This window comes from Panthera tigris, chromosome D1, assembly GCF_018350195.1.
Source record: "Panthera tigris isolate Pti1 chromosome D1, P.tigris_Pti1_mat1.1, whole genome shotgun sequence".
In the NCBI taxonomy this organism is placed as follows: Eukaryota; Metazoa; Chordata; class Mammalia; order Carnivora; family Felidae; genus Panthera; species Panthera tigris.
The window spans coordinates 105,674,379-105,698,769 of record NC_056669.1 but is presented as its reverse complement, the minus strand read 5'-3'; the positions used below and the strand labels follow the sequence as shown (position 1 = coordinate 105,698,769).

Here is a 24,391-nt window from a genome sequence, read left to right as displayed (position 1 = left end):
TGCCAGGAGGGGGCAGACGCAGCCTCCATCCTCTGAGCGAGCTTCCTGTTGCCAGGAAGCTGTCGACAGTTCAACTGCATTTTTCCTAACAGCCTCTTCAGGAGCTTCCTTCATAGCACAGGGCAGGCACTGGATGCATTACAGTGTCATGCCTTGTTCTACACGATAGGGATAAAATAAGTTATACAGACTCGATTTCTGACCTCAGGGAGTTTATATAGGGAAGGGGTCAAGTAGAGCAAGGGAGGGAATGAGTAGTGATATTAAAACTGGAAAAGGAAAACGGGCCTTGTTGGCTCTGTCAGTAGGTACAGATTTTAACCTAAGAGCAAAGGAGAAGCACTGAGGATTTTGAGCTGAGATCAGACTTTCCGTTTAGAAAGATCGCTCTGGTGGCGCCTGAGTGGCTCAGCCAGTTAAGCATCCAGCTCCATTCAGCTCATGATCTCACACAGTTCGTAAGTTTCAGCTCCCGCATTCGGATCTGTGCTGACAGCTCAGAGTGTGGAGCCTGCTTCGGATTCTGTGTCTACCTGTCTCTTTGCCTCTCTCTCTCTCTCTCTCTCTCTCTCAAAAATAAAACATGTTTTAAAAATTAGAAAGATCAGGGGCGCCTGGGTGGCTCAGTCGGTTGAGCGCCGACTTCGGCTCAGGTCACGATCTCGCGGTCCGTGAGCTCAAGCCCCACATCGGGCCCCTGTGCTGACAGCTCAGAGCCCGGAGCCTGTTTCAGATTCTGTGTCTCCCTCTCTCTGACCCTCCCCCATTCATGCTCTGTCTCTCTCTGTCTCAAAAATAAATAAACGTTAAAAAAAAAAATTAGAAAGATCAGGGGCACCTGGGTGGCTCAGTTGGTTGGGCGGCCGACTTCGGCTCAGGTCACGATCTCGCGGTCCGTGAGTTCAAGCCCCACATCGGGCCCCTGTGCTGACAGCTCAGAGCCTGGAGCCTGTTTCGGATTCTGTGTCTCCCTCTCTCTGACCCTCCCCCATTCATGCTCTATCTCTCTCTATCTCAAAAATAAACGTTAAAAAATTTTTTAAAAAAAAATTAGAAAGATCACTCTGGCTATAATGTGGAGAATGGGTTATAAGGGGTTGAAGTCATGAGATGCTTGGGTGGCTCAGTCAGTTAGGCAACCAACTATTGATTTCTGCTCTGGTCATGATGTCGCGGTTCGTGGGTTTGAGCCCCACATCGGGCTCTGCACTGGCAGTGCAGATCCTGTTTGGGATTCTTTCTCTCTCTCTGCCCCTCCCACACACACTCTCTCTCAGAATGAATAAATAAACTTAAAAAAAACACACACACAAAAAGAGAGTTAAGTCAAAGCCAGGGAACCAGTTTGGGAATCTGTAGCAGAAATCCAGGGGTGAATGGCTTACACTAGGGTACTGAGAAGGAGAAAAGCATCTACTGACATCCAGAAGCTGGCCTGGGATTCACACCTAGACCTTGGTGGTCTCCTGTTGAACGTAATTTCAGAATATCAACATAAGACAAGGCCACTCTGTGATCATGGTGGATCAAGGCAAAACAAGTCCATCCCATACGTCTGAGCACAGAAAAAAGCATGAACATCGTCCAGATAGCAAAAGTCCAAACTGCTCCCTGTCCTCGCTAATATGAGTGATGGTTTATTTACCAATCATAAGTCAGTCTCATTCTATCCTTCCGTCCTTCTAGGTAAGACTTATTAAGATACCCAATAATAAATGATGTCACTTCCTGAAAACATCAAGTCCAGAGTAAAGCCTCACTTGCTTAAAATCTCCCACAAATCACTTAGCACAAGCCCAAATCCTGCAGTAAATTCTTTCTAACACCCTCTTACTGAGACACCCCGTGATTCCCCACGGGGTGTGTTCTTCCTCGCTGCAACAAATAACCAACTTGCTCCGATACAAATACGTTCCCGAAGTGTTTGGCCGGAGAGGATTTACAGCATATCAGCGGCAGGGATAATGACCACGTTCTGGCTTAGACAATCGAGTCAAAGAGGGCACGTCGGGGAAGGAACAGATTTGTAGGAAAAGATGATAAATTCCATTGCGGACAAGTTGAGCTGAGCTGTTTATGGGCCATCCCAGTGAAGATGTCTGATAGACAGTTAGATACCAGGGTGTGCAGTCCAGGAGATCTTGTGTTGGGATGAAGTGGGGGAGATGGCAGCATATATATGGTAAATGAGGCCCAAGGTGATGGGTAAGCTGGTTTATCTAGGCAGAGTCTAGCGAGGGAGAAAACAAGTGGACCCGGAACAGAACCCTGAGGAACGGGTAGGAATAGATAGTGAAAAAGGTCAAGAAGGAAGAGGAAACCCAGGGGGGTGCAGGATCCCAGAAAGCAAAGGTAGGGAGCACTTCAGGAAGAGGGGGAGGTCACCAGTGTCAAATGCCACAGAGAGGTCAAGAAAGATGGAAGTATCTTCTGGGATTAAGTGAATGAGGTCAGTAGTGGCCTCCTTGGAGGGGCGGGTACAGGAGCTGGAGTGCAATGGGTTAAGGACAGAATGGGAGAAAAGGTTATCGCTGGAATGGGGACGGTGCAGTTTCAGAGATTCCTACTTTGTCTTTCCCACTGTGATAGCTTTTTTCCCCCAGCCCAAAGACCTGATGTGGTGGTAATGCGCTCCAACCCCAAGTATATCAACCCCGTTAAGCACCCGGGGACCAGGGAAACGATGAATGGAGTACACACAGCAAGCTCTTATTCTAGCCCCCGCTCCCCAAATCAATGGAATACACTGTCCTCAGATACAGGAGGTATCAGATGTTAAACTGATAAGAACAGATACCACACTTGAGCTTAGCCAAAAGATCAATCCCTACCCGTATCAACTCCCTATTATCCCAAACCTTCCTCCCTCAGGTCCACAAATACAGCATATGAGCCTGTCCTTATAACCTTCAACATTCTCGTCTCCCCTGAGACCAGGCTAATCCTCCCCAGTGTCACGCTTCTCCACAATCCAGTAATTCTGTCATCAAATTGGGACTGTTTCTCCATGGAAGCTAGTAATTCCTGGCAAAGCGGTAGTTATTTGTATATCCACCTCCGTTAAGCGAGGCAGTGCCTCTTGTAGCCAGGTGAGGGCAGAGTTGCTCCCTGAGCAAACCCTCCCGGACCTCTGTACGCAAGGAGCACCTGTGATATGTAGGGCAATGAATTGGGACTGGAAAAAGGTCATTCAAAATTTATGGAGATAAACTGATATATACTGAGTCCTACTTAGTGTCTTGCATTCTGCCAGGCAACAGGGATACAATGATGATTTTCACGGGCATGATCTTGAATTAAAAAGAGTTATAGTGGGAGGCAAGGTGAATCAGGCTTGGGGAGGGAGTGGTGGTTAAAAAAAAAAAAAGCTGGCAAGGAAAGCAGGGGTCTTAATGGCTATACTGATGGGTCCTAAAGACGATGGAAAGGCACTGAAGTTTTATGAGCTGAGAAGTGAGACTTGATCATAATTTTTTATTTAGAAAAATCACTCTGCCTGCAAGGGGGAGAATGGATTGATTAGAAGGGAGGAAACCAGACCCTGGGAGCAGGTTAAATTTTTTGTAAAAACCTCAGGGTGAATGGCTTGAATTAGGGTAGCAGAAGTGGGGGGCACGGACAATTGGGTGGAATGAATAGTGAGGTGAAGTCCATTTTGGAAAAGTTGAGGAGTCTGGGGACCAACCAAGTGATAACGTTCATCCAGAAGGCAACTGGACTTACCGCTGTGAAGCTCAGGAAAAAGAGCCTGGGCTGGAGTCATAGGCATAATGCTGGTCATTAAAATCATGGGAGTGAATAAGGTGGCCCAGGCAGAGTGAGAAAAATAAAATCATGGGAGTGAATAACGTGGCCCAGGCAGAGTGAGAAAAATAAAATCATGGGAGTGAATAAGGTGGCCCAGGCAGAGTGAGAAAAATAGCTGGGTGTGGCACCCAACTGGGGGTACATTACTGTTTAAGGAATGGCTACACTATCTACTTCAAGAGATCACTAAGACTGTTGCATCCACACGACTCCTGAAACAGAATGCTACGGGGACCAGTGACAGTCACAACAAACTTTATTACAATGAGAGGCAAGGCTGACCGATCGGGACCAACACTCTTGATAAGAGTGCGCCCCGAACAGCTGGGGTACAGAGTTTTTATAACCGATCACATCGTTTTATCATCACCTTGGAACAGAACAAAGAAAGTTTCCAGATGAGTCAGAAACAGTTGCCTAACGAGGTGTTTATTTTAGACTTTCTGCCTCTAAGTTGCAACCAGGGGATCCCCTTGACCCTGCCTCTGATGCTCTTTTCTTTGGACTTTTGTTTCCTTAATTGGTGAAGCCTAATTTACAAGAGTATGAGGCATCGTTTTCAAGAATAAAGCAAGGCTGTTATCTCTTAACCTTCAGTATCAACACAAAGCTGTTATTTTTCAAACTAAGCGTTAGCCCTATACTACAATTTAACCCTTACAAGACATTATGAGAAATGTCAACAGTGGGAGAGGACAGGGTCTCAAGAACTGTGGGAACACAGTGTTTCAGGACATAGGGAATGGATCAACTGGGTAGTGTTGCCGAGAGGTCAAGAAAGTGACTGAAAATAGTCTTGAGAAAGCACAGTGGACATGGCATATACAAATCAGCCAGGGAGTTTGTCAACATGAAAATTCTGATTCATTTGGTCTGTGGAAAGACCTGGGATTCAGGGGCACCTGGGTGGCTCAGCAGGTAGAGCACGCAGCTCTTGATCCCAGGGTCCGTGACTTTGAACCCCACGCTGGACAGTGGAGCCTACTTTATATATAACCTGTATATGTATACGCCCTGCTACAAGCCAAGCTCCTAACGACATCGGACGGGAAAAACCGTCGCTCGGGAAAAATCAGACCCTGTCAGAAGATCCAAGCGGAGCAGGAGCACTGAGGGCCTGATTCACATTCCCAAAATGGCTCCGTACAAAGGGCCTTCCGCTCCCGGTACCCCACAGCCGCCCTCTACGCAGGGACCCTGCGCACCAGGCCTGCAGAGGCGCGCCGGGAGGCAGGCGTGTAACCGGGATGACGCCGGTCGAGACTTCACGATGAGGTTCAGGGGGAACCTCACGGGGAGGCGGAGCCTGCACACCAGTTTAGGGTGTGTGTGGGTAAGGGGGGGCACAGAGAGTGGTGTGGGAGCAGGCGGTCGTGACCGGGACGGAGCGTCTCCCAAGATCGTTGCAAAGCCAGGATCTCTGCGTTCTCGTCCTAGACAGCCGGCGGTACGAACCCCGCTGCAATGAGCGCCAGCGCGACTCCCTGAGACGCATGCGCGTCTTTTTTCGCGCCACAGAGGCTGAGTGTGCGCACTGCACTCCCGCCTTCCCTGGAATTCCCTACCCACAACTCCCCAGGCTCGCGCGCTGTCTCCATATGCGCGTGCGCCCGCCATAGTCCCGCCCATAAATCCCGTGGGCCTCTGCGAGGTGGTATTTAAGTATCTCGCTGCGGCCCGTCTGCCTCATTTTTTTTTCACGGTGTCAGGTAAGTATGTGGGTTGTTTACTTTATCTTTTTTAAAAGGTGAAGCGAGGGAAAAATAAAAAGTGAGCGTGGCTTGCCTGAGCACTAATACATTGCATTTATTGGTTGGTGGGGGAGGGGTAAGAGCTCGGCCACGGCCTTGAGTCCACGAAGCAGCCGCGGCGCTTTGTGAAGGACAAGATGGCGATGGCGGGCCGTGCCGGCGGCCCTCTCTGTGATGAGAACCTTTTCACAGACCTGTACTGAGCTCCGTGAGGATAAGAAACTCTGAAGAGACGGGCCTTGCACAGCCGAGATGCGACACAGTCGTAGCTCCGGCGGACAAAACGATTGTGAAAAAGCCGGTGTTGATTTAATGTCTTGTCTGCAGGGTTCAGGCGCACGTCTGAACGCTAGAATGGAAAAGAGCCGACCTGTTAGGGTAAGTGGGTGGCCCTCTTTTACCTCCTCTTCCTCCGTTGTCGAGTGTACGGGGGCCCTGTGGGAAGTGCTACGGGGATGATACTAAGGATTGAACTCTCTCTTTCTGATGGAGTAGTGGAGAAAGCCTAAGAGTTCTGAGTAGCACCAGCCCGCAGCGAATGTTCGGGTGTTTCGCGCGGAGGTAAGAAGACCGACTGCAAAGTATGAAACTAAGTGAGAGGTACCCCCCCCTTTTTTTTTCCTTCCAGATGTGGTTCAGCTCAAAAGACCTTCCGGGTTGGAGGATGGGACAAGACCCATCCCTGCAAAGTAAGCGTTCCAGTGATGCTCCAGGTGGGTATGCAGTGATTTACCGCAGTTAAGGGTGGGCACTGTGTCTAGATGGGGTTTGTTCTTGTTCAGATTATGCTGGCCACTCTGTGATGAACATAAAAAAGACAAGCATATGGCTGATCTTAAAAGTGATGTCATCTTCCTGCTGAGAAGTGGACCAAGAGTATTCAAGGACCTATGAATGGCTATTTTTAGGTACATATAATGCCTTCTTTTCTGTTTCCAGCGTCTCCTCCCCAGGCCTGAGGAATCTAGCTGCCTCCAAGGGTGAAGACAGGTAATTTTTTGACCAAATGAGGGGATTGGGGTGTCCTCTCCTGTTTGGCCTACAACCAGGAGAGCAAAGTGAGCAGTTTTGCCTTTTTGCTTCTTGCAGCTTATTCCTCTTAGAATGATTTTCCTGTGGAGGGAGAGAGCAACCCAACAGTACAGTTAATTCTTGAGATGGTGTGCTCTCCCTCACCCATATGTCACTGTCAGATGATTTGAATAGATATGCTGATCCTCTGTGAGGTACAACAATTAATAGCATGTTAGAGTTCTGATGGCAGTTTCTATTAATAAAGAAACTTTGTTCTAGCCTAGTATTTCTTGATAATCATCTGGTCTCCTTTTGCAGGTCGTCCTGATGGTGGTAATATGTTGATTTACCTTATGGTGAGTAGCTTCTCCCAATACTGTTATTTTGTTAGCATATATGTGAACCCATCAAAGGGTGATTTTTTTTTTTTTTGTTTCTCCATCGTGTGGTTTTTATTTGTCTTGTCGTTGTGACTAAAGACTTGATCAGCCCGTATAGCTTTCTGGTTCTTTTTCCTTGTAGTGATGTTTCTTGATCTGTTTCTCTAGATGCCCACTGATGTGCTCAGGGTCGAACTCGTGGAAAGAGTTAAGGATGGTGAGTACTTGTAACCTTGCTGATTACAGCTTGCCCCAGAGTATAATGCCAATGAAGAGAGCAAGCATCCTGTCTTACCCCTGTTCTAGCCCCAGAGCCAGTAATGGTGAACCCACTGGGGCTAACTGGGTGAGAGGATGAGAATTTGTTCCATAAGGAACTGTCTGAGGTACAGCGTATCCCTGTCAATAGTATTTGCTTGGGTTTTCTTCACTTAAACCCATTAATTATATAGCTAGAATAGCTTTGGCTGTTTTAGATACTTGCTTGGCTAATTACATGATCTTCTTCAGGAGCAGCTTGTTCGTGTATACTACTAAAAGGCCTCCAGAGTTAACAGGTTAGTTGGTTAATGTCTGTGGTTCATGCCACCAAATAGGCAAGTTTCCATGATGAATAAAACTAGCTCACTATGACTCCAGAATGAAAACATGTGAACACCTGAGAAACTGGAAAAAGTAGGAATGGGGGGGATGCCACGTGGAAGGACTTTTCATTACCCACAGCTTTGTCTTTCTCTAGGTATGGTTACCCATAACCTGCTCATTTGCTCAGAGGTAAGTAGTTTCCATACGTGATACCTGAAGCATATTGGGTACAAAAAAAACCACCCTTTGGGGCCTAAACACATGATGACTTACATGGAATCTCGTTCGGCTGATAACTTGCTGTTGAGATTGGAAATCTGATTTTCCTAGAAATGATGGTTTTAAAGGGGAACGATTTATTGCTGAAGGTAAGCATTACTGACTCCAGTCTGGTTTGTTTCAGGTTCAGCACCTTCTCTGGAGCCCAAGAATGATTTGAGGTAAATGCCTTTGTAATGCTGTCATTTATAGCCATTATGTAAAGTTTACTAGGTGTTTTTAACGGGGAGGGGGCGACACTTTGGGTAGCTCTTCGAAGAAGACATTGCTGACTTAATTCAGTCTTGTCTGTGGACACCCTGAACCATCTGTGACAAGCTCCCACTCACCAGTGATGAATGCAATACCGCCCCAGTCTGAACACTGTGACTGAAAGGTATTTTCTGAGCTGTGAGCTTATCTTAGAGTAAGAAGTGGTAAGTTGGCTGGTGATTTCTATGTAAAATGTGCATGCAGAATACTACATAACTTTTATACTGTGCCTTCCCTCTAAGCAATAGGGACCCAGGGGGATGACTGAGAGGCCTATAATTCCCAATCATTCTTTTACAGGTACTCTCAGCCATTTCTCTGCTCAGCTCCAGCCTGAAGTCAGGTGGGTAAACCTAGATACTAGATGGTCCAAATTAAAACTTCCCAGTGAAGAAACAGTCACATGTCTTACTTCCTGTTCTAGTCCCAGAGCCTGTAAAGGTGAACCCACTGGGACTGGCTGGGGGAAAAGAGGAAGCTTGTTCCAGAAGGAACAGTCTGAGGGATTACAAGAGATTTCTAAAGATGGGAAAGGGAAGGAAAGTCACTTTGACGTAGAGTTTTGTTTTTTTTTTTATTTTTCCAGGTCTGAAGAAGGAACAAGGCATAGATAATGGGTAGGTATTTGTCCAAATATTGGTGTTTATTTAATGTTTATTTTTGAGAGAGACCACATGTGAGTGGGGGAGGGGCAGAGAAAGATGGAGACACAGAATCTGAAGCAGGCTAACAAAAAACAAAAGTATACCTGAAAGTAGGTATGCTAGGGGTTTGTTTTGTTTTTTTTAGAAAGCAAGTAGGGGAAGTGGGGCAGAGGGAAAGAAAATCTTAAGCAGGCTCCATACTGAGTGTGGAGCCCACGTGGGGCTTACCCACATGACCAGAGCCTAAATCAAGAATCATGTTCAACCAACCGAGCTATTGATGCTCTCCAGTGTGAACTAGTTTAAAGGGTAGTCCCTTGTAAACTCAGTGTAGTACATACATTCTTCTTGTCTACCAAGAAAATGCACTTTATTCTGTACAGGAATTCAGTTCTTTATCAAAAGGGAATTTTCAAGTCCTGTTTTTGTACAACCTAGTTATTGCAATTAACATAATTGTTTAACTCTTTCTAAATAAAGGTTTAACCTTCATTGTGACTTGTGCATGTAGCCGGATAGAAGGAAATAATCCTGGGGAAGTTGGCAGTATCCAATTTAATGTGGCACTTTGCCTGATGGTATCTAGCTCAGGGAAGCATTGTTCAAGGAGCCTTCTAAGATCTTCCTTCCCCAATACATGCCTCACTGCATGAAAAGTTCCCTGGCTTTGGGTGATCCTTAGCTCTGCCTTAACTTTGGCAGGCTTGGTTCATAAGGCACAAAGAGCCATAAGGCATAATCACCATTAAGGACCACTCAGACTCAAAATATTGGCTGTCAGATTTTGGTATTTCACTGCCCTTTTTCTGCATATAAAATTCCCAACATTTCAGTGGAGTCTGCTTTCTGTAGGATCAGGCCAGTAGCCCCTGAGTTTCTGTTCCTCTAATGAGTTTCTGGGTCTCTACATTCTTCCCTTTATCTGGAATTGTCCTGGTTCTTGTAGGTAACTCAGGGTGCCACTCAAAAGTCCCTGCTAGGGGGTACCAAAGTTTTGTTTTTTTTTTTTAATTGTGAATGTTCATTTTTCAGACAGGGAGACGGAATCCCAAGTAGACCTCATGCTGTCCAGTGCAGAGCCCAACGCAGGACTTGAACTCTGAAACTGAGATAACCTGAGCTGGATTCAATGGTTCGACATATAACAGACTGAGCCAATGAGGTGCCCCTAAAAAAATTTTTCTTAAGTCAATGCTAAAAGGCTTACTTTGGCCAATTATTGTGTTTATCCTGTTGGTGTAAATATAACTTGATGAGAATAATCCTGCTTGTGTCTGTCTTCCATTTGTTCTTTCCATGGGAAACCAGAACTTCTGTTCACTTAGGACATCTGGTAGGAATGCTCAGTGAACCCCTGAATTGACATCAAACATCCATCTTTCCATCTACATGTGCCATTGTTTCTGAGCATAAATTTAGCAAGTGGAGTTAAGGTACATGAATGAGTACTTGAAAATTTACAATCTCATTCAGATGGATTGTCGCCTCACACATACCTAATGTTTTCAAGTCTGCTTTTTAATTGGCCCTGGGCAAGCCAGCTTTAGGGGTGGGCCATCAAGCCCACAAACCTATGGCGCTGTTGGGGAGCGGATAGTTATACTTATGTATAAGTGGGATGCAAATAGGTTGCACAAGAAAAGAGACAGGGACCAACTTTTAAAGTTGGTGGGGAAAAAAAAGCCCGGGAGGAACACAGGAGAAACAGTGAGCTACCACAAGCAGTGAGAATCTGCAGTGCTGACCAGGAAACATCAGATCACTTGTGTCAAAGCCACTAAGGTCAGGTGGACTTGAAACAAAACAAGCAAGTGTTTAGCTCTTACTACAGACCAGCCACTATGCACATGACCTCTCACCCCAGTACTTACTGTGGGAGGTCTTTGCCAGAAGTATCCTTGGATAAAGGGGAACTAGCAAAGAAGCGACTTGTCCCTGTCACAGAATACCAGGGGAGGAGAGGGTTACTATTCAAGGTCCTAGGTACTTAGCCATCAGGCCGGGTGCTATCTCTAGGAGTCTGGAGGCTGCTTCTACTCTAACCCAGCCGAGGGATTCAGCAAGGAGACGATGGAACCAAAGTTAGATCTAGGCTGGTACAGGGGCCAGAAGGTATTCACTGGAAGAGTCTGGTTGACAGTGAAGCCTTCCAGGAATACTATTCTCACCATTTGGCAAATGAATTCAAATTAAGATCCAAGTCAATGGCTACTCTGGCTAAAAGATGAGATGACAGACAATATGGAGGAATGGGGGAGGGGGCTGGAATGATTGAGGCCTGGCTCCTCGAGTTCCTGATGCTTCAGACCACCTTTCCCCTGAGCTTCAGGTACATCCACTTGCCCCTTGACCTCCTTCCCTGATCTATCTAACTGGACACAGTCCCTGGAGTCCCTGTCCTGCCCAGGTCTGCTCCCCCCTGACACAACACCCCGTCTCCCCACCTCCATGAATGGTCACAGCACTGAGCAGCTGCTCTGTCCCAAACCTAGCAGTGTACTGATCACAAGAGCCATGGCCTTGCTTTTGCGGTTGTTGATTGCTGTTTAGTTACATTCTTACAGGAGGGAGGGAAAGGGAAAATAGGACAGTGAGTGCATAAGATAGTTTGAAATAACAGTGGTTTTCAAGCAGCAGTGACTTCATCCCCCAGAAAAAATTTAACAATATCTGGAAACGTTTTTGGTTGTTACAACTTTGGGGGTGGTATACTGGCATCCAGTGGGGAGACCCTACGATGCACAGGCCAGCTCCCTCTCCACCACTCCAATGAATCATACAGCCCAAAATGTCAACAGTGCTAAGTTGAAGACACCCTGAGATCTGTGAGAAATGCCAGCAGGGAACAAGAATCCGTGATTTGGTAAGAAGGTGGTCAGGGAAAGCGTCTCTGAGGAGGTGACATTTGAGCTAAGATGGGGAGTTCTGGAGGCTAAGGAAGGAACAGCTGATGGGATGAAACGGAGTCACTCAGGATGTATTCTGGAGTAGACGCAACAGGACTAGCGGACAGAGTGGATGTGGGGGTGAGTGAAGGGAGCATAAAGGACATTCCAGTGGGGACAGTAGGGAATGCTTTTGGATAGCGTTGAGTCTCAGATGCCTCCCTGACACCCAAGGAGTCAAGCAGACGTGGTATGGTATAGGAGTTGCCTGAGGCTGGAGTCTCCACCACTTACTAGCTGTGTGACTTGAAGTGGTTCAGTTTCTCCTGTAAAAGCGGAACATGACAGTCACCACTTCTCTCTTAAGGCTGTTACCACATACAAAGCCCTCGGAATGGTGCCTGGCACCACTGACCAGTCAGGCTGGAGACGGAATCTGTTGTCACCATAGCACCGAAAGCCCAGGCACCAGATGAGAGGCTTTCAGTAGAAAGTGTGAATTCGAATTTCTAGAGAGCTGGGGGATGAGGGGCGGGGGGGGGGGGGGGGGGGGGCGGTTCACACAAATTAGCAAAGGGTGTGGTGGAATTGGTGGCCAAGAGGAGAACTGGTGCTTCTTTTCCAGGAGCTGCAGGAGCTGTCCAAATCCACCCCCGAGTTGCCACGGGAAAGTGGGCCCAGTGGAGCCAGCCCTGAGTCCAGGAGACTGTGCTCTCAGACAGCCCTGCCACAAGCCGAAGCAGGGCTTCCAGGACCATCCCCATCTATGCCTCCATTTTTTTTTTTTTTTTTTAACGCTTATTTCTTTATTTGGGGAGAGGGGCAGAGAGAGAGACAATCCCCAGCAGGCTCTGCACTGTCGGCATAGAGCCTGATGCGCAGCTGGAACTCAGGAACCTGTGAGATCAGGACCTCAGCTGAAATCCAGAGTCGACCCTCAACCCACTGAGCTACCCAGGCGCCCCTGTACCTCCAACTTGATATGACCTCATTAGGTGTTTGGACGCCTTCAGTCAGGTTCTCCTGTCTCTTTAGGACTGTGGTTGTTAATGAATGGGCTTAGGGGGCCCTAAAGAATCCCCTCAGGAAATGGTATGCAAGACGTGTGTAAGGCAACTCATTTGAGGAAAGCTTCAACAGATTCTCAGAAGGGTTGGGAGATGCAGTTACATTAAAATCAAATTCTTCAAACTGACTAGGCTGTTCTTTGACATGCTCTATATTGTGCTGATTTTTAAGTTTATACCATTTCTTTTTTTTAGTATTTTTTTTAACATTTATTTATTTTTGAGACAGAGAGAGACAGAGTACGAACGGGGGAGGGGCAGAGAGAGAGGGAGACACAGAATCGGAAGCAGGCTCCAGGCTCTGAGCCATCAGCCCAGAGCCTGACACAGGGCTCGAACTCATGGACCGCGAGATCGTGACCTGAGCTGAAGTCAGACGCTCAACCGACTGAGCCACCCAGGCGCCCCAAGTTTATACCATTTCTTAACACACACACACACACACACACACACACACACAAAGTCTAAAATTGTTTAATCAATTTATAAACAACAAGAAAAGTACCATTAAAACATTTTATGGGGGGGATGTTATAAGCCTTTGAACACGTGACAATGTATAGTGTGTCAGTTTTGTGAAAACAAAACATCAAATTTATTTTATTATTATTTCAATGTTTATTTTTGAGAGACAGAACGCAAGCAAGGGAGGGGCAGAGAGAAAGGGAGACACAGAATCCAAAACAGGCTCAGGCTCTGAGCTGTCAGCACAGAGCCCAATGCGGGGCTCGAACCCACAAACAGCAAGATCATGACCTGAGCAGAAGTCAGAAGCTTAACCAACTGAGCCACACAGGTGCCCCCAAGACATCAAATTTAAAATGTATGCACACGGAAAGAATACTCTTCCCTTGGCCTCACTCTGCCTGTCATCAAAGCCAGTGATTCTCTGTGATCCCTTCCACTTCCCTCCACCTCTGCCATCACAGCCAGCCTGCCCAAATCCCCTCCAGCTCTTGCCTGGAGAATCACAGGAGCCTTCTCCCAGTTTTCCCCAGTAGACCACGAACTCACGAAGCCAAAGGTCCTGTCTGATTTTATCATTGTAGAGTATGTGCTCCATAAGCATAAACAAATGGACACATGGCCTCCCAGGAGCAAAGGTTAATTTCCAAGTTCTCATGGTGCCTGCACTGTCAGTCTCCCATACTTGTATGGAAAGGGGCAGGGTAACAGCAGACTGAGGGTGAAGGAGCCACTCCCCACTTGCCTTGGCTTCAGAGGAGGAACAGGGCTGCTGCTGACTGCAGACCGAGCTGAGGAAGCACTGGCCACCAGATCTGTGTACTGCGATACTTGGCTGTACATAGCCTGGGGCAGAAGGTGAAGCCCACTCAGCTAGGGGACTGTGGCCTTGCCCGAGGTTGGGTCCAGTAGAATTTGGAGAAGGTTCAGATCGAAAGAAACTGAACATTGCTTTTGCCCCTGTATTGGTTTTTATTGCTGTTGAAACCAATTGCCACAAACTCAGTGGCTTAAAACATAACAACTTATTATCTTACAGTCCTGGAGGTCAGATATCCAAAACAGGTCTCAGTGGGCTAAAATCAAGCTGGGTCCGCAGGGCTGCATTCCGTTCTGGAGGCTCTAAGAGAATCTGTTTCCTTGCCTTTTCCAGCTCCTAGAGGCTGCCCACATCCATCTGATGACCTCCTTCCATCTTCAAAGCTAGCAATGGCTCATCCACCTTATACGTGCTCGATCACTCTGACGCTGGCTCCCGCCCCCCTCGGACCCTGATGAGGACCTTTGTGATTACAGGCATCCACTAGATAATCCCAGATAAACTCTCCTTCCCCCAACTCTTAATTTAACCACATCTGCAAAGTACCTTTTGCCATGGAAGGTAACACATTGAGAGGTTCTGAGAATTAGCACGGGAGTATCTTTATTGGGGGCAGTATTCTACCGGCCACACCTCCTTAATTCAGCCCTCCTTGGAGGCTCTGGATTTACATATGGGAACCTTTACAAACTGCCTGTTTATTAGCATCAGGGACACAATGCTGAGAACCTTGTTCTCTAAAATCATAGATTATAGAAATTTTGCTAGTTGAAAGCCTGTCAGTGAGAACAGAAGGTCCCACCTAGTCACCTTGACACGGAGACAACGGCCTCTATTTCCAGCCCGGGCGTAGAGCTTCAGTGAAGGGGATTTCCAACAACAGAACGTTCCACATTAGAAAAAAAAAAAAAAAAAAAAAAAAAAAAAAAAAAAAAAAGAACGCTCCACATTTATATTAATATAGTTTCCAAGGAAACGGGACCTCAAGTCCTTTCTCAGTTCCCGCCTGATCATCAATCCTTTTCATACAGCCGGACTTCGCCTTGAGCCTACAAAAGAACTGCTTCGTTTACATTTTATCTACACTGGTCTCAGCCTGTCTCTCCCACCTGGGTTTAGGAATCGGGACCCTCCAAAACGCCTTTCTCCGGGCATCTCTTCCCTTGTGTGAAGGGCGCACGGTGGACGATGCGTCGTAAACGGCAAGATGTAAGTGGTTTGCGGGTGGATGGTACAGTCAAGGAGGAGGCGCGGAAGCGAGGGGAGCCCTAGAATGAGAGGGGAATGCAGCCCCAAAGCCCAACCTCAACTGGGTTCTCACTACCGCCATGTAAGCGCGTTATTAGTCCCCAGTTAACAGAAAAGGAGATTCCAAGCAACGGGCCTTATGTCATCAAGTTAGGAACTGGCGAGCAGGGATCCCAATCCAGTTCTTCGGACTCCGAAGCCTGTACATGGGATCGATAAACAAACGTCCCGGGGAAGGGCGCCACCACCTACCGAAACGCCTTCCACACACTCACCGAGAGCGCCGCGCGGCCTGCAGGCGGGCAGACAGGCCCGAGTCTGGGAGGCAAAGAGACCACGCCCATATTGAAATCCAGACTTGTATGTGGACCAATCCCAAGAAAGAAAATCATTGGCAGGGCGGGGTTATGTAAAACAAGCGGAGCGTGTACAGGCAGGCAATGCAGCAAAGACCACTATTTAAGATCTTTTTTTAAAAAAAATCTAGCTATTATTATAAAGGAAGAATAATGAGACGTTGAATTTGAGAAATATTACATATTTCAAGGTAACCTAATCATTATGTCATAAAAATCGCCACAACCTTAAAAGCTATAGTAAGGGTAAGGGTTGCCAGGAGCCGAGAACAACGGCATCGCTTCTCGGCCTTTTGGCTAAGATCAAGTGTAGTATCTGTTCTTATCAGTTTAATATCTGATACGTCCTCTATCCGAGGACAATATATTAAATGGATTTTTGGAATTAGGAGATGGAATAGGAGCTTGCTCCGTCCACTCCACGCATCGACCTGGTATTGCAGTACTTCCAGGAACGGTGCACCCCCCTCTTGGGGGAACAATAACGGTTCTAAAAGAAGAACGTTGTTGGGTTTGGCCTCGGAGAGTGGCGTTTTATCTTAAACCTGTTAAGCTAACGGAGTTGCTAAAGAGCTTCACTGTTGTGTGGCTTTAACCCAAGGTATGACTTACGCGACTTGTGAGCACGCCCGCCTTCCCTTTCTCCCCACCCCCGTAGGCTCTGCGCTGACAACCCAGAAATTGGGAGTCTTTTTCGGGTTCTGTGTCTTTTCCGCCGGCCGTGCCCACCTGTCTTTGTCAAATACAAGTGTACCAACGTTAATAAGAATAATATATTGCTCAGCGGGGAGCGTTCTGATACAAGCAAGTAAAGTAACTTGAGAAGAATCCCCGTTGTTTCTTACTCTGCGTGCAGAAATTGTTTTCCTGGTATGTTTAGGATGTGCTTCTCCCCAAGGCAGTTTCTATTTGCTAAAATAACTTTCTCGGTCTGGGAGCTGGAGTAGCAACTTTTTTCTCTTGCACTTTTAAAAAATGCTTTCTTTAAAGGGTTCAAAAACGATTTGCAGGGTTTGGGAGCGTGCGTAGTTTGGTTCTGCTTAGCTCTGTTTTATCCTGGATTAGAAAAGGGAACTCCCAGGGGGCCGGCCCAGCCCAGCCTAAACCCCAGGTGTATCCCCGAGTTTACAATGAGAGGAAACCGCCCACCAACAAAGGAGACGTCTCACAAAATAAAGGAGTAATTTAAAGAAAGACTTTTAAGGTTAAGGTGGAGTTTAGATTTGATTTAATGTTGTGATAGGTTCAATACAAACTAGGACTGTGGAGGGAAGACAAAGGGGTCAATATCCAGTGTACCCTGTGAAGTAGACATCGTGCTTGTTACCTTGGTAATAACGTTTACGTAAGTGTGGAATGTCGTGCTCAGAACCCTCATTCACAGCTCTGCAGCTGAGCTGGAAATCGTGGCTGCTTCTCTGTGAGGCCTTGTGCAGGCAAGAGTGCGATGCTTTATTTCTTACTGATAAAATTTTAAACGGGCAAATTTCTGGTAGTCTAATCTCAGAGAACAAAATCTCTGTAATAAAACTGTAGTCATTCACAGGAAGGGTGGTTACATTTATGCAGCAGCAGCTTGTACCTGGGAGAAATACTGTTAATTTTGCAGTTTTATTCTCAGTTGGAGCTGATGTTTTTTACCATCACCAAACCTCAATGCGAGGAAATAAAAACGACGCAGCTACCTTCACTTTCTAGGTTTCTATTTTAAGATCATCGGTCTCATTTTCCTCATCCTTCGTCGGTTTGTGGCTTTTACGCTCGAGGTTGAAGCCATTGCGCCTCAGTGATTTTTTTTTTTTTTTTTTTTTTTCCCCCTAAGGTGTGCTCGTCTTTCTTGTCTTGTACAGAAAACATATTACACGATGCTTTGGAGCAGGGAGGCGCCTTCCACTCCAAGTACACAACTGTCAAGTTACTCTCCAGATCTCCACAAGCACCTCCAGAGTTCGTAAAGCAAAACCAGCTGCAGAAGGCAGGGGACCAGGGGATATTTACTCTTCTCTTTTTTAAGTTTGTATTTCTTTAAGTGATCGCTACACCCATCGTGGGGCTTTAGAACTTACGAGCCGGAGATCAAAAGTCACGAACTCCTTCCACCCAGCCAGCCAAGCGCCCTTCTTCCGGCTTTTTAAACTGCAAGAGGCAGCGTTCATCCCGATCAAACGCGGCGCGCTGGTGACGCAACGCTGCGCCGGAAGTGCGAGCCGTGGGCTGCTGGGTTCCGTTATGGCGGCTGCTGGGGCACGCTGGAACCATGTGTGGGTGGGCACCGAGACCGGGATCCTGAAAGGTGGGTGGCCGGGCCCAGCATCGGGAAGTGGGGGGGGGGGTGTCCCTCGCTCGCGACCCCGGCGCGACTGACGCCCGCCTCCCGCAGGGGTGAACCTTCAGCGCAAACAGGCGGCGAACTTCACGGCGGCAGGACAGCCGCGGCGCGAGGAGGCGGTGAGCGCCCTGTGCTGGGGCGCGGGCGGCGAGACTCAGGTGAGCGGCCGCTGGTCGGTCCCGAGCTGGGGGGGGATCTACGGTGCGGCAGCCTCGCTCTGGTCGCCATCCTGCCCTCCTCTGCCCGCAGATCCTGATGGGTTGCGCCGACAAAACAGTGAGGTACTTCAGCACCGAGGAGGGCAGATTCCAGGGCCACAAGCACTGCCCCGGCGGGGAGGGCACGTTCCGAGGCCTCGCCCAGGTCGACGGGTAAGACCGAGCCCCTCGCTGAACGCTCAGGTCGTAAGGACAGCGTGGAGGCTCTCGCGGGACTGCCGAATAATGGGCAATCAACCCTTAGGGACCCCAGCCTGGGCTGAGTGACAGGCCAGGTGCTGTTGAACACCTGCTTATTAGTAGGCATTGGACGAAATGCAAAGGCTTGCAGGCGAACCAGACACGTGCAGTACCTGCCTTCATGAGTTTGCATCAAGGGTATTTTTCCTGGCTCCATAGCTTTTTGGATGACCCTGAGCAGGTCACTGAATAGTTTAGAGTATGTTTGAAAATGGAGACTAACAACCACCAACGATACGGTGAAGTTCCCAAAGGAAAGGATAGGGAAGGGTTAGTGGTTAAGTAACTGGGGGTAGCTTTCTTCCAAAGAGGGAGAAGGCTGTGAACAGGCTGTGTGGGTTTGGTGGTGTTCTGACAACTGACTAGTCGAAGTGCCTGTGTAGGTGAGTCACTTGAATTGGGCCATGAAGGATGGGTAGAATTTTGACAGGAGGAGAAAGGAGTAAGCGCGTTTCAGAAAGAGACTGCTGCCTGGGCTGAGGCCAAGGATTGGTGTCAGACTACATGGTAATTTCAGGCAAGGTAAACAGCATTTGGGGGTGGAAACCGAGGGCTCATTTTAGTACAAGATGGGCAAGGTAGGTAGTGATTAAATGTGAAGGCCTTTCAGCGTCAGACTGAGAGATTTGCACTTATGATTTTGCAGGTGGTTTTGAGCGAGGAGGGGGGTGGAGAATGGGTTGGAAAGAGTGGTTGAGAACCTTTTGCCAAAGCCCAGGCAAGCACCACCACAGCCTGAACCAAGGCGGGGAGGGTGGGCAGATGTGAAAAAGAACATAGGCTCGGGCTTTACACAGATCCTGGGGGAGGCTTGCTTGGGCTTCATGGGAGGGGGTGTGTGTTTTAGGGAGAGATTGACATTTAGTGTCTGGAATGCCAAACAGGGAACTTGAGAGAAGAAGCTAGTGTTTGACTTTGGCCAGACCCGAACGTGAGACCAGTCCCACCTCAGCTCTTTCAGAGCTACTGATCCTGACCCCTGGTGACCCACCCAAGGTTCAGAAAAACCGGCAGGGCCGGCTGCCCCCAGATAATAGCAAAGGAACTCTGCTTTGGAGTATCACACACTTGACTTTCCAGCTCTGGTTCTGACATTTAGAGCTGTGTGGGCAAATCTTTTTACACTTCTCAGAGCTTGAGTTTCCTCACTTACAAAACTGAGAAACCATCCCCCGTTGAGGATATTAAATAACAAACATGGGAGGAGGGAGTCTAGTTAATGTGAATCCGGGGGTGGGTTGACTAGGGCCCAGAGAACACTTTCATACTTACTTACTTTTTGTTGTTGTTTAACCTCCCTCTGCCCACAGCACCCTCATCACATGTGTGGATTCTGGGATTGTCCGGGTCTGGCGTAACAATGACAAGGAAGCATCCTCTGACCCAGTAAGGCTCCCCTGCCTTGCCAGTGATGGGGAAGATGAGGGCCCGGGTAGGAACCGAGGGAGGGCTTTGGGGGAAGAGGGTTTTTTGTTTGTTTGTTTCTTTGTTTTGTTTTGTTGTTGTTTTTTAATTTACATCCAAATTAGTTAGCATATAGTGCAACAATGATTTCAGGAGTAGATTCCTTAGTGCCCCTGACCCATTTAGCCCATCCCCTCCTCCCACAACCCCTCCAGTAACCCTCAGTTTGTTCTCCATATTTATGAGTCTCTTCTGTTTTGTCCCCCTCCCTGCTTTTATATTATTTTTGTTTCCCTTCCCTGATGTTCATCTGTTTTGTCTCGTAAAGTCCTCATATGAGTGAAGTCATATGATATTTCTCTTTGACTGACTAATTTCACTTAGCATAATACCCTCCAGTTCCATCCACGTCGTTGCCAACGGCAAGATTTCATTCTTTTTGATTGCCGAGTAATACTCCATTGTATCTATCTATCTATCTATACCACATCTTCTTTACCCGTTCATCCATCGATGGACATTTGGGTTCTTTCCATACCTTGGCTATTGTTGATAGTGCTGCTATAAACATTGGGGTGCATGTGCCCCTTTGAAACAGCACACCTGTATCCCTTGGATAAATACCTAGCAGTGCAATTGCTGGGTCGTAGGGTAGTTCTATTTTTAGTTTTTTGAGGAACCTTCATACTGTTTTCCAGAGTGGCTGCACCAGCTTGCATTCCCATGGGGGAATAGGATTAAGGACTCCGGAACTGACTCTCATCTCCTGTCTCTTTCAGCTCCTGGAGCTGAGTGTGGGTCCTGGGGTGTGCAGGATGCGCCAAGACCCAGCACGCCCGCACGTGGTTGCCACGGGTGGGAAAGAGAATGCTTTGAAGGTGTGGGACCTACAGGGGTCGGAGGAGCCTGTGTTCCGGGCCAAGAATGTGAGTGACAGTGGTGGGAGGGGCTGGGGCTGAGGTTCAAGGAGGCTGAGGCCACTGAGTTGGGGGATGATGATGAAGAGCTGAAGGACAGGGCCTATGAGCCCTCCTGCAACCTGTCCCCCATCTATCCACCCCACCAGGTACGGAACGACTGGCTCGACCTGCGGGTTCCCATCTGGGATCAAGATATACAGTTCCTTCCTGAATCTCAGAAGCTTGTCACCTGCACAGGGTACCATCAGGTGAGGTACTACCCCACCTCTACCTCCTCCGGGGCTTAAGCAGCCTCCTAGAGAAACAACGAAACAACCTGCCTGTTGGGACAGACCGACCCTTCATCCTCTGTCTCTGAGCTCCCAGAGGGAGCATTCCCCCCCACTCCCGGCCCCCCGGCCATCCCAGCCCCATGGCTGAGCCAGAGACCTTCTGGTACATTGTAGGATGAGTTTTCTGAACCGTGACCCTTCCTTCGCTTCCAATGTGGAAAGGAGAAGAGAAGAAGGGAGAATTCTGCTTCTTTCACAGTAGAATCCCACGGTCCAGGTGTCATGAGAGGACACTGGGTTGGGTGTCAGGGGAACTGGGTTCTGGTCTTGATGCAGCCTCTGATTTGCTTTGGGACCCAGGCCTGACCCACTCCTCTGCATCCTCGGCTCCTTGGCTTTTTTTTTTTTTTTTTTTTTTTTTTTTTTTTTAATGTTTTCATTTATTTTTGAGACAGAGAGAGACAGAGCATGAGCAGGGGAGGGGCAGAGAGAGAGGGAGACACAGAATCTGAAGCAGGCTCCAGGCTCCGAGCTGTCAGCACAGAGCCCGACGCAGGGCTCGAACTCAAGGACCGCGAGATTGTGACCTGAGCCAAAGTCTGACGCTCAACCGACTGAGCCATCCAGGCGCCCCCTCAGCTCAGCTTTATAGGAGGGAGGGAGGGCAGGTGGGCCCGACTGGGGATCTTTACAGCTGGCCTCATTTGAAGTCCTAAGACCCTGGCAGGACTGGGTCCCTGTGTTTGTCCCATTTCCTTTGCTCCTGCATACTGAAGTCTGATCTTGGGGATATGTCGCTGTTCAAAACACTGTGAGGGCTTACTCTCTCCTCTGTTGCTCAGGCTAAATTTCCCTGCCTGAAATTCAGTACTCTCTGAAAATTGGACTGGCTTGCCTTTTCATGCCAAGATGGGAGTATGGAGGGGTGGAATGCCCACACATGCGGACCCTGGAAATGCTGTCACCCCCCCTAACCTGGGGGACCTCTCTCCCTAAGCAGATCTCCTCTGCCCACTCTTCCCTGACACTCAGAGCAAGAGGGGGGTACGTTTCAGATGAGAAAGTTTCTCTAAGAGTGGGTCATAAGTAAGAAAGCAGTGTACGAAGGAGGGAGTGAAGATACGGACAACCCAGGGACGGCTATGTGGCGTGAGGGTGCTCTCGTGATGCTTCGGTGTTCTCCAGGTCCGTGTCTACGATCCAGCCTCTCCCCAGCGTCGGCCAGTCCTAGAGGCCACCTATGGAGAGTATCCACTTACGGCCATGACCCTCACTCCCGGGGGCAAGTAAGTGTTGAGAGGATACAGAGTGGGGCTCGGAGAGGACTCTAGGAGGCTCCTGCTGACCCCACCCACCTCTGGTCTCCTCCTTAGTTCAGTGATCGTGGGCAACACTCATGGGCAGCTGGCAGAAATTGACCTTCGGCAAGGTGAGTGGACTAGGGAGCCTTGCAGGAGGGGAAGAGGTGGGAGGAAGGGCAAGATTCCCTCTGAGGGGGTACAGTGGCATGGTGGAGCCCTCATTCAGGTGCCGATTGCCTGGGTTCAAATCCTGGTTCACCAGAAGCTGTAGGGTCTCGGACAAATTACTTCAGTTCTCTGTGACATTAGCTCCTTCACCTGTAAAATGGAGATATTAATGACAACTCCTGTCCCCACCTTATGTTGAGGTATAAATATTGAAACATAAAGCGACTTGAAACGGTAAACAATGGTTGTTGGCTGGCCGGCTAGTGCTGATGCCTCCCCTCCTCCTCCAGGGCGCCTACTGGGCTGTCTGAAGGGGCTGGCAGGCAGTGTCCGAGGATTACAGTGCCACCCTTCAAAGCCCCTACTAGCCTCCTGTGGCTTGGACAGAGTCTTGAGGGTGCACAGGATCCGGAATCCACGGGGTCTAGAGCATAAGGTGAGAGCTGGCTGCCTTGTGTGTCCCAAGCCACGTTTCCGTTTCAGTGTCCCTAGCTCCTTATGGCCCCTCTTGTTTTGCAGGTTTATCTCAAGTCTCAACTGAACTGCCTCCTCCTGTCAGGCAGGGATGACTGGGAGGTAAGCAGCTGGGTCTTGGAATGTGGGAGCAAGGGCACAGATGTGAGCACTTCCCCATGGAGAGAAAAAAGAAACAGCTGGAACACAGCCAGAACTGTCTGCCTGTCAGCCAAGTTACTTAAGTTCTCTGAGGGGGGTTAACAGTTGTAATCCTGGCAGGGCTACTGCAAAGGGCCACATAGGAGCATGGATGGGAATAGTGTCCGGGAGCAGGAAATGAAAGTGCTTTCCCAACTAGATCCTCCTTCCCCGGGCCTCTGTTACTGTGCCCCTGATTCCTAAGTTTTCTCCCACTCACCAGGATCAGCCCCAAGAGCCTCAAGAGCCCAAAAAGGCGGCCCTACAAGACACAGAAACAGATGAACTTTGGGCCTCCTTGGAGGCAGCCGCCAAGCGGAAGCTCCCTGATTTGGAGCAGACCCAAGGGGCTCTCCAAACCAGACGGAGAAAAAAGCAGCGGCCTGGATCCACCAGCACCTGAAGAGCCTGTGCTCACTTTGTAAATAAACAGTTTAACACCCACCATGACCCTGAGCCTTTTGTGATAGGAGAATGGAAAGAGGACTGGCTGCTCCCAGCGCTGGTGCAGCGGGATAGCTGATGTCACAAAAGCCAGGTGCGGAGCCTGGTGGGCTGGCGTGGGTGGCACGGAGTACGGGGCCGCTCGGGACCATGGGCTGCTGCCAAGACAAGGACTTTCAGACCTCCGATGAGCAGGCTAAGGAGGCTGATTCGGAGGAAGTCGAAGGTGAGACCCAAGACACACTAGCGGGACCCAGGGAGCGGGAGAAGGGGCTGCGCCGAAGGGGATCGCCCGGGAGGTTGGACCGGGGAGGGTAGAGCAGAGCTCAGTGGCCTCGTCATCCCCGCAGGCACCGAAGAGGTCGATATGGACTCGCCGGACCAAAAGACTCTCAAGTCGAACGAAAGCCTTCTGATCACCGTGCTGTGGCGGCGGCTATCCCTGTGCAGCCGTCGGGGCTCTCGTTCAAACAAGAGGCAGTCAGTCCAGAGTCAAAAGCATGCGTTACAGCAGAGCAAGCGGGAGGGGATCCTGGAGGAGCCGGAGAAGGGGTGACCCCAACCTGCTCTCAATCTGCCCCAGCCTCCGGAGAATAAAGTTTCTAACGTGTACCTTTCCTATCTTGCTTGTCTCCGCTGCCCGCTCTGGGCGCACTGGACACCGCCGGGGCTCTTTAAGGCCCCTCCCCTGAGGCTGGCCCAGCCCCCTGGGCCCCAGCTCTGGTTCCTCAGGGGCGGGGTCACAGGCGGCGTAGCCAATGGGAGGGCGGAGTTGCTCTTGCGTTTTGGTGGGGGGGGCGTGTCTCTCTGGTTGCTGTGCTCCAAAAGGTGTGGCACCGCCTTCTCGTCACCGGGGGTGGAGTTACGTGTGGGTGACGTGGCGGCTTC

General features: G+C 48.9%; 2 protein-coding genes, 2 long non-coding RNA genes and 10 other non-coding genes across 19 annotated transcripts; 12 read left to right on the top strand and 2 right to left on the bottom strand.

The window, feature by feature from the left end:
- Positions 1-2,644: 2,644 nt before the first annotated feature.
- Positions 2,645-2,829, bottom strand: LOC122231639. The gene has a single exon (XR_006208894.1). It is a non-coding gene; the product is annotated as a U2 spliceosomal RNA (small nuclear RNA).
- Positions 2,830-5,497: 2,668 nt separating this feature from the next.
- LOC102964461 lies at positions 5,498-9,974 on the top strand. 2 transcript variants are annotated; one of them, XR_006208580.1, is made up of 12 exons: positions 5,498-5,516; positions 5,886-5,936; positions 6,187-6,271; positions 6,498-6,548; positions 6,891-6,928; positions 7,121-7,169; positions 7,463-7,509; positions 7,692-7,726; positions 7,941-7,977; positions 8,369-8,411; positions 8,655-8,685; positions 9,745-9,974. It is a non-coding gene; the product is annotated as an uncharacterized LOC102964461 (long non-coding RNA). The 2 variants fall into 2 exon arrangements; XR_001511302.2 differs by lacking the exon at positions 5,498-5,516 and having other exon boundaries at positions 5,536-5,936.
- On the top strand, positions 6,006-6,081 carry LOC122231592. The gene has a single exon (XR_006208851.1). It is a non-coding gene; the product is annotated as a small nucleolar RNA SNORD26 (small nucleolar RNA).
- LOC122231591 lies at positions 6,353-6,425 on the top strand. Its single transcript, XR_006208850.1, has one exon. It is a non-coding gene; the product is annotated as a small nucleolar RNA SNORD27 (small nucleolar RNA).
- On the top strand, positions 6,747-6,821 carry LOC122231590. Its single transcript, XR_006208849.1, has one exon. It is a non-coding gene; the product is annotated as a small nucleolar RNA SNORD28 (small nucleolar RNA).
- Positions 7,216-7,342, top strand: LOC122231596. Its single transcript, XR_006208855.1, has one exon. It is a non-coding gene; the product is annotated as a small nucleolar RNA SNORD22 (small nucleolar RNA).
- On the top strand, positions 7,554-7,619 carry LOC122231589. The gene has a single exon (XR_006208848.1). It is a non-coding gene; the product is annotated as a small nucleolar RNA SNORD29 (small nucleolar RNA).
- On the top strand, positions 7,795-7,863 carry LOC122231593. Its single transcript, XR_006208852.1, has one exon. It is a non-coding gene; the product is annotated as a small nucleolar RNA SNORD30 (small nucleolar RNA).
- Positions 8,141-8,209, top strand: LOC122231594. Its single transcript, XR_006208853.1, has one exon. It is a non-coding gene; the product is annotated as a small nucleolar RNA SNORD31 (small nucleolar RNA).
- LOC122231595 lies at positions 8,451-8,575 on the top strand. Its single transcript, XR_006208854.1, has one exon. It is a non-coding gene; the product is annotated as a small nucleolar RNA SNORD22 (small nucleolar RNA).
- A 4,913-nt stretch (positions 9,975-14,887) lies between the features above and the next one.
- Positions 14,888-23,503, top strand: WDR74 (WD repeat domain 74). 3 transcript variants are annotated; one of them, XM_042958094.1, is made up of 12 exons: positions 14,888-15,158; positions 17,404-17,846; positions 17,934-18,040; positions 18,132-18,253; positions 19,651-19,726; positions 20,524-20,670; positions 20,811-20,912; positions 22,122-22,222; positions 22,310-22,365; positions 22,696-22,841; positions 22,925-22,981; positions 23,283-23,503. In XM_042958094.1, exons 2-12 carry the CDS (start codon positions 17,783-17,785, stop codon positions 23,460-23,462), a joined length of 1,158 nt encoding a protein of 385 aa, XP_042814028.1. In that variant the 5' UTR covers positions 14,888-15,158; positions 17,404-17,782; the 3' UTR covers positions 23,463-23,503. The 3 variants fall into 3 exon arrangements, with proteins under 3 accessions (XP_042814028.1, XP_042814027.1, XP_042814026.1); XM_042958093.1 differs by lacking the exon at positions 14,888-15,158 and adding an exon at positions 15,837-16,154; XM_042958092.1 differs by lacking the exon at positions 14,888-15,158 and adding an exon at positions 15,837-16,154 and having other exon boundaries at positions 17,376-17,846.
- On the top strand, positions 15,831-16,021 carry LOC122231635. Its single transcript, XR_006208892.1, has one exon. It is a non-coding gene; the product is annotated as a U2 spliceosomal RNA (small nuclear RNA).
- LOC122231080 lies at positions 21,536-24,368 on the bottom strand. 3 transcript variants are annotated; one of them, XR_006208206.1, is made up of 3 exons: positions 24,117-24,368; positions 22,292-22,555; positions 21,536-22,174 (listed from the first exon to the last, which is right to left on the bottom strand). It is a non-coding gene; the product is annotated as an uncharacterized LOC122231080 (long non-coding RNA). The 3 variants fall into 3 exon arrangements; XR_006208208.1 differs by lacking the exon at positions 24,117-24,368 and adding an exon at positions 23,505-23,917; XR_006208207.1 differs by lacking the exon at positions 24,117-24,368 and adding an exon at positions 23,280-23,364.
- Positions 23,616-24,115, top strand: LOC122231079 (testis-expressed protein 54-like). The gene is made up of 2 exons (XM_042958095.1): positions 23,616-23,729; positions 23,854-24,115. Exons 1-2 carry the CDS (start codon positions 23,654-23,656, stop codon positions 24,057-24,059), a joined length of 282 nt encoding a protein of 93 aa, XP_042814029.1. The 5' UTR covers positions 23,616-23,653; the 3' UTR covers positions 24,060-24,115.
- Positions 24,369-24,391: the final 23 nt, after the last annotated feature.